We start from the raw sequence: 12,029 nt of genomic DNA, 5'->3' as shown, positions 1-12,029 counted from the left end.
GATAGGTTTAGTTAAATAATACCAATAAAAAATTTTAAGCTTAATAACATTTAAAATTTGAATAAAAAATTAAGTAATTAAAAATTGCATTTAAAAAAATCAAATTAAGTTAAAAGTTAACTTTTAAAAGTATTATTTGTATTGTTTTAAATAAGAATGTAATTTTTTTTAATTAAATTTGTAATGTACCGTTTTTCTCCGCGCGGATCAGCTCGCCGGACCGGTGCGAGAGAAAAGGCTCGAACGGGAAGAGAGGAAAGAAGTCAGGCTTGGAATTGATTACGCGGCGGTGTATGACATCTCACAAATATACGTTTATTTTCTTCACGTGCGGAACAGAAAAGATTATAGCTAATTGTAAGATGTGCGCGCGGACGGACAAAACGAATGATCAAGAGGTAACGCGCGGACGGACAAATTCAAAGCGCAAGTATATATACGGTTTTATGTACAGGTGTCCGCGAGGCGTCGGTAGGTGATGGGATGCGGATGACGTTCTTACGCGGGCGCGATTTTCGGCGGCTAGCGTAACGCGGTGGGCGAAGCTCGCGGCGCGATGTTCGCGGTATGCAAATCGGTAGGACGGCAGGACGGCCGCGTGTGTGCAGGGAGCGATGCCGGTCTGGAGGCCGCGGAACGCGTCGAGTACCTCGACCGAAACCCCGAGACTGCGATTCCGTTGTCTTGCGTTTTGCGGAGGAGCGAAGATGCCCGCCGCTCGGGAGCTGGTCGAGAGCCTTTCTCTCGCTAAGAACCTTGACGAGAGTCGGGTGCTCGCGCTCGCGAGGATGCGGAAGAGGAAGCAGTTGGGCGGAAAAGGCGAAATACCTTCGCCGTGGCCAAGAACCTTCGAGATGTCAGGCGCAGCGGATTAGGCGGTAATGCTGGCTGACGGAAAAGGCCTCTTTATCGTGGCACGCGGTCCTATTTATACCCGGCGACTCCGTTTGCCTCCGTCATTTTCGGCGCTTGACGGTGGAGTCGCCGGAGTGGGACAAACGTGCGCTCTCTCGTGCCCAGCAAACGAGAAATGATTGGATTGGATAAATCCATATGAATCATGTTTCTGAATCCGCAAAAAAGTATTGAATTTTATAGAAACTGAACACATTGAATCCGTTTCCTATATCCTTAATTAAATATAATTCATTGCATTTTTTTACGTAAATCATTCAAATAGAATCTACGTGAGCAAAACAACATTTTTGTAATAGTTTCAAAAACAATTTTTGCAAAAAAAGAAATCAATTTCTTAGGAATTTTTTCCGGAAATTTTCAAGCGGTCACCCATCCAAGTCGCGACTCCGGTGAACGCTGCTTGACCTCCGTGATCGCTGCGAACTAATCCTTCATGATGACCTGTGAATACTTTATACTGATATGTGTATATAATTGTTAGATCAGGTCAATATACGTTATCGAAAAAATGAAATATGTATAATTAAAGCATATTATTTATATAAACAAATATAAAATTATATTATAGTTTTTTTTACTAATTTCGCAAATGTAAAATAGCATCTGGAATAATTTTTCTGTTATTTGTTTAAATAAGAATGTAATTAGAAAATATATATCAATATAATACAATAATTAAATTAAATATGAAAAAATTTTTATTAAAAAACCAATTAAAAAATATTGTTTGCTCATTGGGATGTAGATCAAGGTTTCTTCATATATGGACCTATTTTGTCTACTGATATGAATATTTATGTTTCTCAACAATACATGATACACACAGGACTACAGGACCGCATGCCTTTTTCTAAACGTCGTAAAGTCAATATTTGAAGGACGTCTGCAGATTTATGCAAAGTCTACTTGCAGTCAACTCCGAAAGCTTGACTTAGAAAAGTCGATTTACAATTAACATATAGATGGTTGTGCTGTTAGGGTAGTTAAATATAATTCATTGCATTGTACATTGAATATGATACCAAAAGCAAATGATTAATCCACAATTACAGATTCAAACAAATAAACTCACGATAGAAAACGGATAGAAAACGGATTCAAAAAATCCAAAAACTGGATTTAATTTCGTTCCATTTAATAATCCTAAATATTTTTCAATTATTTCTCGTTTGCTGGGTGTGCACGTGCGCGCCGACTTGGTGCGTGCAACGGCTTGGCACGGTTTCGCTATGCGTGGTCTGTGGTGTTTTAAAATTGGACGCGCCCCGAGGCACCCCCGGTTATAGCCCGGCGGCTCTTTTCCTGACTGTTGGTGACCGGGGACGATGCATATTTTGAGGGTGCATCGTTACAAATTTTTAAAATTATTCTAAATAACTAAACAATAAGAAAACATATATGAACATATTTTATATATAGGGAAGACCGGGGCTATTTGTTAGACCTTTTTTTCTTTTGTGTCTCCTAAGTCCTATATTCATTTAAAAAAAACATGAAACGGTTTGAAAAGTTGAACCTTCCTTTTTACAATGCCGGTATAGATAGAACATGGAAGTATACTTGCTTTGAAGTACACATAAAAATGTCGACCAATGCCAAAAATTACGAATAGCCCCAAGCCCGGGTAATTCGTAACTAGTCCGGGAATATCCCGAAATTTGTGTTTCAAGTTATAAAACTGTAAAAAAGCTGTTGTTAAGACTTTCTTTTATTTGAAAAAAAATATAGTTATACAATAAACAAATGTAAACATACACGTTCGCATGTCTTTTTATGCCATTGGTGTAACAGATTTCCTAATCTCAAGTGTCAATCTTTAACGCTTTATAACTTTTTACCTACTTAAGAGCGACAATTTTATATTCATATTTATGTTCTATGTACTAAAATACACAATATTATCAAGTTTAAATTAAATCAATAAAGAACTTTACCTCAGTGTTTAACTCTGCGTAGCACAGACATTCGTAACACAGCCAAAGGGTTAGGGTTACCCAACTTAGGTTAGACGCTGCAATCAGTATTAATGAATCGCCCCGGTGCTCGGTATTACGAATAGCCCCAACATCAACTGTGCGCATTATTGCGTATGATCGACAAAAATAGACATTACACGGCAAAAAGTAAACACGAAATTTTTCAAATACATTCAACTGGACACGATATATTCAAAGTTTTCAAAAAATTCTTATTATCTTTGTTTGCGCGGAATTGTCGCCGCGAATGGGTACTCCTAAATAATGCTCGAACTCCGCATGCGAGCATTACGAATGCTCGTAGGGGGGCCTCAACAGTAGCGAATGTGATACCCTTATCTCCATCTCGCGGAACGTCGCAAGATTCGGCAGTCGCGTTTCTAAGCCTCGCGCCTTTTTCCCCCCTGATCGGCTCCTCAGTCAGCGATTTTCCGAGCGTGAGCCTCAGCTTACTGTACGACTTCGAGAGAAAAACACCTGTGCAAAAATCGAAATAAAGTGTCCGTTCTTGTTAATTGCGTGCGCGTTATGCTACCCGGCTCTGTTATTCCTCGTCCTCTTGCTTAACTTACTTGCTTAACTTAACTTAATTTAAACTAAACTATTTGGAAACGCTTTTCTGCATCGGAAAGTGCGCCACCATAATTTTTGGTCCTTCGAGCCGGATACCAACGGCATTGAAATCGGAGCAAGGACAAACGATAGGCCGGCAACTCGCCACGCGATTTTGTGAGCCATCTTGGATGCCAGCACGGTTCCCGACAAACATTCCGTGCATCCTGTGAACTCTTCGTTTTTGGCGCGTCGCGTGTGTGTGTGCGCGGACTCGCAAGTGCACAATACGTCAGGCTGTTGACTGGGAGCGAGGACATAGCCGTGCGGAGCACCAGGAATCGGTCTCCAGGCTTTCTACACTCGCTCACGCCGTGTTGCCGTGCGTGCTTGCACGCGCCGTGGAGCAAGACATTGAGAAAAAAGCGGTGCGCAAAATCCTTGAGTCGTAAATAAGCTGGAGGCAACCGGAGGACCAACGGCGGAACGTGGACATCGTCCCCGGCACCCCGCCCCCCGCAAGTAACGTAAGTTTGGTAAGAGGGGAGCGGCGCGGTGAAGGACGATACTGGAATCTACGCTTCACGCATCTACACGCCTCACGCACGTGTCTCGCTCGCTCGGAGCACGGTGCGAAATTGGTTACTCTCTCTCTCTCTCTCTCTCTCTCTCTCTCCACTGGCGTTCCAGCGTGCAGCGCTCTCGCTCGCACGCCTGCGAACGTGCATGCTACAGCATGCTCCGTATTGGACGTTCGCTCGCATTTAACGTATCATCTCCTTGCGCGATCTGCGGAATTCGTGCAACATTTGCTGACTCGTGCGATATTCGTGCAACATTTGCTGACTCTTTTTCCGTCGACTCGTATTATTTGTTTGCAACTGGACTCTCGTTTACTTTCTTTCCGCGACGGTGCTGAAACAATACGCCCCTTAATTTTATTCGCGCCGTTATTTGGCGCAAATTTAATTTTGAAACGCGCTGGCTTCTGCATCATGCCGTTGGAGCGTGCGGAAATTGACGAGACCTTAGCGCGTCAGAAGCGTGACCTCGAGCTGATCGCAAACTTTCAGGCAAATACCTCTAAACAGAAGGCAGCGAAGGACGCTAAGCGATTTTCAAACGCGAGATCGTCTCCTTGAAGATTATTGGAAAAACTTCCAGTCAAGGGATTATGCGCTCTTTCCTCATACCGAGGAACTCAAGGGTTGCACATATTTTAAGGAGAACCTTTACGAGTCAGGGTTGTTGGCCTATATGTCGGCGAAGTCGTGGCTAACCGAGCGCATTGCCGCAAGAACGATGCCTATGCTAAGCGGTGGACCTGCGTGCAGATCTGGTTCAATTGTTTCGACCTCGACTTCCCAACTCGAACGCGTCAAGCTCCCGAAATTCGACGGGACTCAAAGGGATTGGCAGAGCTTCAAGAGCAAATTTCAATCGCTCGTCTTGAACGATCCGAGCATAACCGCGGTCATTAAATTTCAGCATCTTCTCAACTATCTAAAAGAAGAGGCTGGAGGCAAGCTCAAGGGACTGGAGGTCACCGGAGAGAATTTTACTACTGCCTGGGAGTCGCTCTGCAGTCGATACGACAACATTTTTCTCAGGTTTTCCACTCACTTCAATGCGTTGCTCACGCTGCCTTTGTCGGCTAAGGAGACAAGCGCGCATTTGAGTGGCCTTCTCAATACGACTAACGAAAGCATAAACGCCTTCAAGTCACTGAAGCTTCCTGTTGAACACTGGGATATGGTGTTCATTCAATGCATCGAGTCCAAGTTAGCTCCTGCAACACGCATGGACTGGACGAAGGAGGTTGAAACCTTTCAGGACGGTTTCTTCCCGAAATTTGAACTTTTTAAGAAGTTTCTTGAAGACCGGATCCAGACCTTGGACAGAATCGAGGCCGTAACTCAGGCATCAGCAGATTCCAAGGGCAAATCATCTAACGGTCAGCAGAGAAGCTCGGGCAAGCAACCAAAGGGGAAGTGCACCGCTGTTCACACGATAGTTTCCTCCTCTTCAAAATCGAACAGTTCGAAGTCCTCGGACCCTGGTTCCTGTGCGCATTGCCAAGCACCACATTTCATCAGCAAGTGCAAAGGTTTTACCGCTCTTTCGCAAGGCAAACGAAAGCACCTTGCTGCCAACAAAGGTCTTTGCACAAATTGCCTCAGCAACCGTCACAAGGTCGACGAGTGCAAATCTCAAGGGCGGTGGCTCGTGTGCGCTGGGTTGCACCACACGCGACTTCACCAAGACGGACAGCATTCCGGATCTACAACGCAACATCTCTCTGAATCCTCAGGGGAAACCACCACGCATGTTACATCCAGCTCTCCTCAGATTCTTAGTGAGTCCTGCGGCACTGAGCAACTTCTAACGACGGCCGTAGTCACCTTGCAATCTGAGACTGGAGTGTCTCTGACTGTGCGCGTGCTCCTGGATTCCTGCGCAGAGCAATGCATCGTTTCGGAATACATTGTCCAGGCGCTCAACTTGAAGCGCAAACCCGCTCACCTCATTGTCAATGGCACGGGCGGCACTCCAAATACCGTTACTCAGAGTCGCGTCGGACTCATTCTGAAATCGCAACGAGACGCTAATTTTCACTTAAGTTCTCAGCTCTGGTGTTGAAGAAGGTCTCCAATCTGGTGCCCAAACGGCAGGTCAAGAGGTGGAGCCATCTTGACGGTTTTCACCTAGCCGACCCTCACTACGGAGCGCCCAGCAGAGTGGACTGCATCCTCAGCTCGGCAGTTTTTGGCGCCGCTATGCTACCTGGAGTGCAGAAGGCTGTGAATCCTTTTGAGGCTCCGATAGCGCACGAAACCGTTTTCGGTTGGGTCCTCATGGGCAGCGCAGAACCGAACAACGATCTCAGCGAAAGGACTTCCGTGCATCACGTCTCTGTCGACCATGAGCTTACTAAAGCCGTGGCCAGGTTCTGGGAGACAGAGGAGGTCCCGCGTGTGCATCAACTGGCGCCGAGCAACCAGGACTGTTGGGACGAATTCAAGAAGACGACCTTCCGCAACAAAGAGGGTTGCTACGTTGTACGGCTGCCCTTCTCCGAAACCCCTCAATTTTCTGGCATCGACACGACAGCGCGGGCCTGCATGATGCGTCTTGAACGTCGATTTGCCAAACAACCGGACGTCGCTTCCGCATACTCTGCCTTCATGCGCGAATACATCGATCTCGGCCATATGGAAGTGGTTCCGGAGAGCGAGGTGGCTACAAACCAGGCCTATTATCTGCCACATTACCCCGTTTTTAGAAGGGAAAATTGTGGCAAAATTCCAGTCGTTTTTAACGGCTCCCAGAAAGACGCGGTGGGCGTCTCATTTAATTCCAGGCTCCATGCTGGTCCTAAGTTGCAGGAGGATCTATTGGTCGTGCTGTTGAGATGGTGCTTCTTCCGGTATGCATTCACCTGCGATGTGGTGAAAATGTTTCGCCAGATGTTAATACACCGGCAGGATTTGGACTGGCAGCGCATCTTCTGAAGGTTCTCACCCGAGACGCCGTTGCTTTCGTACCGCCTGCTCACGGTGACATATGGTACCGCCTCTGCACCGTTTCACGCCAACGCCTGTCTATTGGACTTCGCCGAAGCGGAGGCGCATCGCTTTTTACTCGGGTCCAAGCTGCTCCGAAAAAATCGCTATGTGGACGCTTTTTTGGCGGGGGAGACACACCCGAGAAAGCGGCAGCTGCTAAGACAGAACTTGTTGGCATTCTATCCTCCTCGGGTGGACAAATGGCCAATCACGCCGACCTTTTTGGTACAGCTGAGCCGCTGCATCACAGAAGGCTCACAGCAAGCGACGCAGTCTCGACCTTGGGCCTGAAGTGGCTGCCTCACACGGACGTCTTCAACTTCAAGGTGCGGCTTCCGCCGTCACCTCCTGCAGTAACAAAGCGCGCAATTTTGTCTCAAATTGCCACGCTGTTTGACCTAGTGGGCTGGGTGTGTCCAGTGGTCATACGGGCGAAGCTGCTTCTCCAATGCCTGTGGCTTCAAAGTGTAGACTGGGACGCTCGAGTCACAGGTCGACTTGCACAGTCCTGGCTTACATACCGGACGGAGCTGACGGATCTGGAGGCCATAAACATTCCACGCTGGCTGGGTACCAGTGAGATTATGGAGTGGCATCTCCACGGCTTCTGCGACGCTTCTGAGCGTGCGTTCGCAGCCACCCTCTACGTCGTGGTACCAGCAGCACCTCACTCTTGACTGTTGATAGCCAAATCTAAGGTGGCCAAATCCTGTGAGCCTTCCCAAACTCGAGCTATGTGGGGCTTCTCTTCTTGCGCGGCTGATCGTTAGCACTCTGCCGCAACTAGAAGCTCAACCGGCGCAATACATTGTTGGTGCGACTCGCAAGTAGTCCTGTCTTGGCTACAGTCACATCCATCAAAGTGGAAGGCATACGTGGCGAACAGGGTCAGCGAGATTTCCACTTTGCTGCCCACTGCTGTTTGGCGCCACGTCAAATCTGCTCAGAACCCTGCGGACCTGGCTACGAGGGGTTGTACCTCGCGACAGCTGCAGGAATCCGGGATCTGGTGGAGCGGGCCTGAGTGACTGACTCGGCCACAGACCGAATGGCCCTCCAAAACTGTACTCGAGGCCACGGAACTGGAGTCGCGCGGTCGAGTTAACGTCTGGCTAACTCGATCCGATCTTCCACTTTCCGACTGGCTGCGGAAATTTTCGTCCTTTGACAGAATGTGCGCGATTCTTGCGTACGTTCACCGCTGGCGACTCAACTCGAAGCTGGCGAAACCTGATCGCCGCAGGGGCTTTCTGTCCTCGTAGGAACTGGCCTTCGGATCATCGACACTTTTCAGGCTGGTGCAGATGGAGGCGTTCTCAGAAGAATTACGGAGCCTGGCCTCAAGAGGGGGGGTTCGATCTGGCAGCCCCCTTTGTAGACTTCTGCCATTTGTCGACACTCACGGGTTGATCCGCGTTGGTGGCAGACTGCAGAACTCCTTTCTCTCGGAATCCGAGAAACATCCTGTCATTCTCCCCAAAAATCATCACGTCACCGCTCTCCTTATTCGCAAGACTCACATCTCTACTCTCCATGGGAATTACAGACTAGTACATAGCTATCTGTTGCAGAGGTATTGGATCCTGCGCGCAAACACGTCGATCCGACGCATTGTGCGGAGCTTGTCAGGTGCGAGCGTCACAACGCCATCACCCTCGAGCAGCAGATGGCACCGCTGCCGGCCATCCGAGCTAAACCGGCGCTACCATTTGCACACTCTGGAGTCGACTTCGCCGGCTACTTCTGGGTGAAGGCTTCTCCTGGGCGAGATCAAAAGACATCGAAAGAGTACGTGGCGGTGTTTGTGTGCCTTGTAATCAAGGCCATCCATTTAGAGCTGGTCTCTGACTTGACCACTGACGCATTCTTAGGCATACCATCGCTTTACCGTCCGGCGTGGTCTCTGTCGGGTCATCTACACCGACAACAGTACCACCTTCAAGGGCAGCAAGGCCAAACTGCATAGGCTCTTCTCGGAGACCTCCGCCATGAGCCAAGCTGTAGCGGCTGCCGTGGCGTTGGATGGAGTTGAGTGGCGATACATCCCCCCTCGAGCTCCAAACTTTGGGGGCATCTGGGAGTCTAATGTGAAGTCGATGAAACGTTATCTTTATAGGGTCATTAGCGACTCTAAGCTCACATACGAGCAACTGACGACCGTGCTAGCTAGTATAGAGGCCTGCCTAAATTCTTGGCCGATCAGCGCGCTTAGCTCGGATCCTAACGATGCCTCAGTACTGACACTTGGTCACTTTATCATCGGAAGGCCTCTGGTTGCTTCCCGGAAACCTTTCACGAAGACCGATCAGGCAGGGCAACCCTGCTCCGGCTGGCATTCGCTTCGGCTGATGAGGAGTTACTTTTGGCAGCTGCAACAGCGGGCCAAATGGCTTAAGTCAAACCGGCAGCTTCAGGTGGGAGACTTGGTCCTGTTCAAGGACAAACTGGCTCCTCCAACAAAGTGGCCACTGACCAGGATGGTGCAACTTCATCCTGGGAAGGATGGGCTGACGAGGGTCGCCACCATCCGCTCATCGACGTCGGAGTTGGTGCGACCCGTCAACAGACTCATTCTGCTGCCGGTACACGAACAAACACTCGTTAAGTTTTCTCAATTTGAGTCCTCCATGGCGGGCGGCGCCCAGTAGGAGAGCTGTATCAGGACTCAAGGAATGTGAACTCTCTTGTGTATAGTGACTGCTTAACTTAAGTTTAGTCTACCAAAGATACCCAATTCTTCTGAATTGCCACTGGGAGTTTAATCTCTAGGTGTTGCGGGTGCCTAATTTATCTTGTAACATATACTCGTTCCATTAGTTTAATTCAATCTTTTGCTTAGTCATGCGTTTTGGTCTTATTAGTTACGAACTTTTTCAATTTATTCAACTAGTGTTTAAGAAATTGTAATTTTAAGGCCCTCTTCACAGCCATCTCATGGTTGCTGAATCGTGATATTGACCCTGTTAACCTTTAACTTAAATCTGTGAATTTTTGGGTGCGTTTACCTCCGACAAGTTGGGTTACAGTATTATCCTCCACCCTGTAATCTCGTTTGTGTCTATCGCGACATGTATGTTAGGTTGTGACGGCACCAAGTTATTCTATCGTTCGATCGCTCGAACCTGACACTTTGAGCGATGGCGGACGGAATGTTCGTGCGGAATTGTCGCCGCGAATGGGTACTCCTAAATAATGCTCGAGCTCCGCATGCGAGCATTACGAATGCTCGTAGGGGGGCTTCGACAGTAGCGAATGTCTCACATGTCCCCAGATGTTGCCCACTTGAGTTCGACCTTACGTTGGGCCCTATTCTTTCAAGAGGCCTCGCGTTTCAATCTTAACGTTCGTCTAGCTAATGCAGGCGACCTTTGGAAGATCATTTATTCAGTAAGGGTTGGCATGTTTATTGCGCCATGTACATAAATTTTTGGCGCAGAGAGAGAGAGAGAGAGAGTCGCAGTCGTGGGAAATTCGGTGTTCTGGCTTTTCCTATCTACGGCAGTCGCCTACACAGTCCACCCGTCTCTGGTATCAAAAGCGTCGTGCTCTCAAGACCCCTCGTATTTTAATTTAATATCCATTCGGCTAGTGACCTGTCGGCGAACCTCGGAGGCAATTTTAAATATTTAGCGGTTTTGCTAATTTAGCGGGTTTGTTCGCAATTTTAGGTTTATGTTATAGAGACTGCGGTTTTGACTCCAATTAGGTTTTTTAGTGAGGGGGCTCTGAAAAGAGCCATTTAGTTCTTGATATTCCAGTTACGCCGGGTCAATGATTCTGGAATCCAAGAAGGTGGCCGCGTTTCCTTGTCCGTTGCCTTTTTCTTCTGGGTGGTTGGTTCTTCTTGGTGTTAGGTCTGTTCGTTCGGTTCCACTCAGCCGGAATTTGGCACCCTTGTGGCGTAGTGGACGTCGGTCTGCGTAGTTCTGTTGATTTTCGGCTCGTGAGTTGATGCTGTTGGAGGCGAAGGCGATGGCGAAGTGGCCAGTGGTGACAAAGGATGGCTCCGGACTATTCAACAATCAGGAAGGTGAAATTGGCCGTGCGTCCCTTGGGTCTTCGTCCTTCAAGAAGGGCATTAGTGGCCTATTTCGTCTCGCCAGAGGCAGATGCAGCGGAATTAGTTTCCACGCAGTCCTGAGGATCCCATTGGTGGAGCCAAGCTTAACACTGCAGTGTTTGACTTAAGCTTCTTCGACAGAGCCAGACTCAACGTCGGTTCCAAAAGTCTTTCTCACGCTCGCAGAGTCAAGCTCGATACGAGGGAGAGTGGTTATATTCCGAGAGCTGGGCTCTACCGGAAGGCTCACAGAGCAGAGCTCTATGTGAGGTTGAGGAGGCCTTTCCCGAGAGCTAGGCTCGATCAGTACGTTAATCGCTTCGGGACCCTTGCTTGACCGTCGGCACTTAGTTGGAGAACGTGCCGGGCGACAAGGTTTTCGCTAAAATAATGTGTCAGAGGTCAACGGTATGTTGTCTTGTAGACGTACTCGCCGTGAATAGACGAACGAAGGCTGGTTTCTCGAGGCTCACGGAGCTCCTTATATCCTGCTTTTGTCCGCGCTTGACTTCTGAGTTTGAAAGCCACGTAGCGATAGCGCCGCGGAACTAGGCGGATGCTCGCGCGCGCGTCTGGTGACGGTCGGACGGGCACACCGGCGGACCTTGAGTTTGAACGTGGCGCATAGCGGTGGCGCCGTAGAATTATTTAAGCGTGTGGATGTATTATAGTGGCGTTTGGACGGACGCCACAAATACTTTATAACGCCAGGCATACCAATTGTTATGATTATAGTTTGCATGTGTCACCGCTTTTTCGATTGCCCCCTCTCTTTGTCTTAAGTGCTTCCTGGTCAACTCTCGAACAACGATATATCTACTCTCGAAAGAAAAGAATCGTTACTCAGCAAGACGTAACATCTACACTATCTATATTTATCTTTCAAAATCTATAGATATATATTATATACTAAATAATATATAATATATAATACAAATAAATATAGGCACTAAGATC

General features: G+C 48.0%; 2 protein-coding genes across 2 annotated transcripts; both read left to right on the top strand.

Moving 5' to 3' along the window:
* The first annotated feature begins 4,441 nt into the window (after positions 1-4,441).
* LOC105199479 lies at positions 4,442-8,978 on the top strand. The gene is made up of 5 exons (XM_011166617.1): positions 4,442-4,519; positions 4,611-6,020; positions 6,068-6,743; positions 6,833-7,636; positions 8,584-8,978. Exons 1-5 carry the CDS (start codon positions 4,442-4,444, stop codon positions 8,976-8,978), a joined length of 3,363 nt encoding a protein of 1,120 aa, XP_011164919.1.
* A 22-nt stretch (positions 8,979-9,000) lies between these two features.
* LOC105199478 lies at positions 9,001-9,660 on the top strand. Its single transcript, XM_011166616.1, has one exon. It carries the CDS (start codon positions 9,001-9,003, stop codon positions 9,658-9,660), a length of 660 nt encoding a protein of 219 aa, XP_011164918.1.
* The last annotated feature ends 2,369 nt before the right edge of the window (positions 9,661-12,029 follow it).

Source organism: Solenopsis invicta, chromosome 5, assembly GCF_016802725.1.
Source record: "Solenopsis invicta isolate M01_SB chromosome 5, UNIL_Sinv_3.0, whole genome shotgun sequence".
Lineage (NCBI taxonomy): Eukaryota > Metazoa > Arthropoda > Insecta > Hymenoptera > Formicidae > Solenopsis > Solenopsis invicta.
Note: the sequence above shows the minus strand (reverse complement) of the source record. Positions and strands in the feature narration are given on the sequence as shown.

Coding starts and splice junctions, on each gene's coding strand:
- LOC105199479 (XM_011166617.1), top strand. CDS start 4,442: ATGCCGTTGGAGCGTGCGGAAATTGACGAGACCTTAGCGCGTCAGAAG. Junction 4,520..4,610: donor AGCTGATCGCAAACTTTCAG/GCAAATACCTCT, acceptor AAAAACTTCCAG/TCAAGGGATTATGCGCTCTT. Junction 6,021..6,067: donor ATACCGTTACTCAGAGTCGC/GTCGGACTCATT, acceptor TTTTCACTTAAG/TTCTCAGCTCTGGTGTTGAA.
- LOC105199478 (XM_011166616.1), top strand. CDS start 9,001: ATGAGCCAAGCTGTAGCGGCTGCCGTGGCGTTGGATGGAGTTGAGTGG.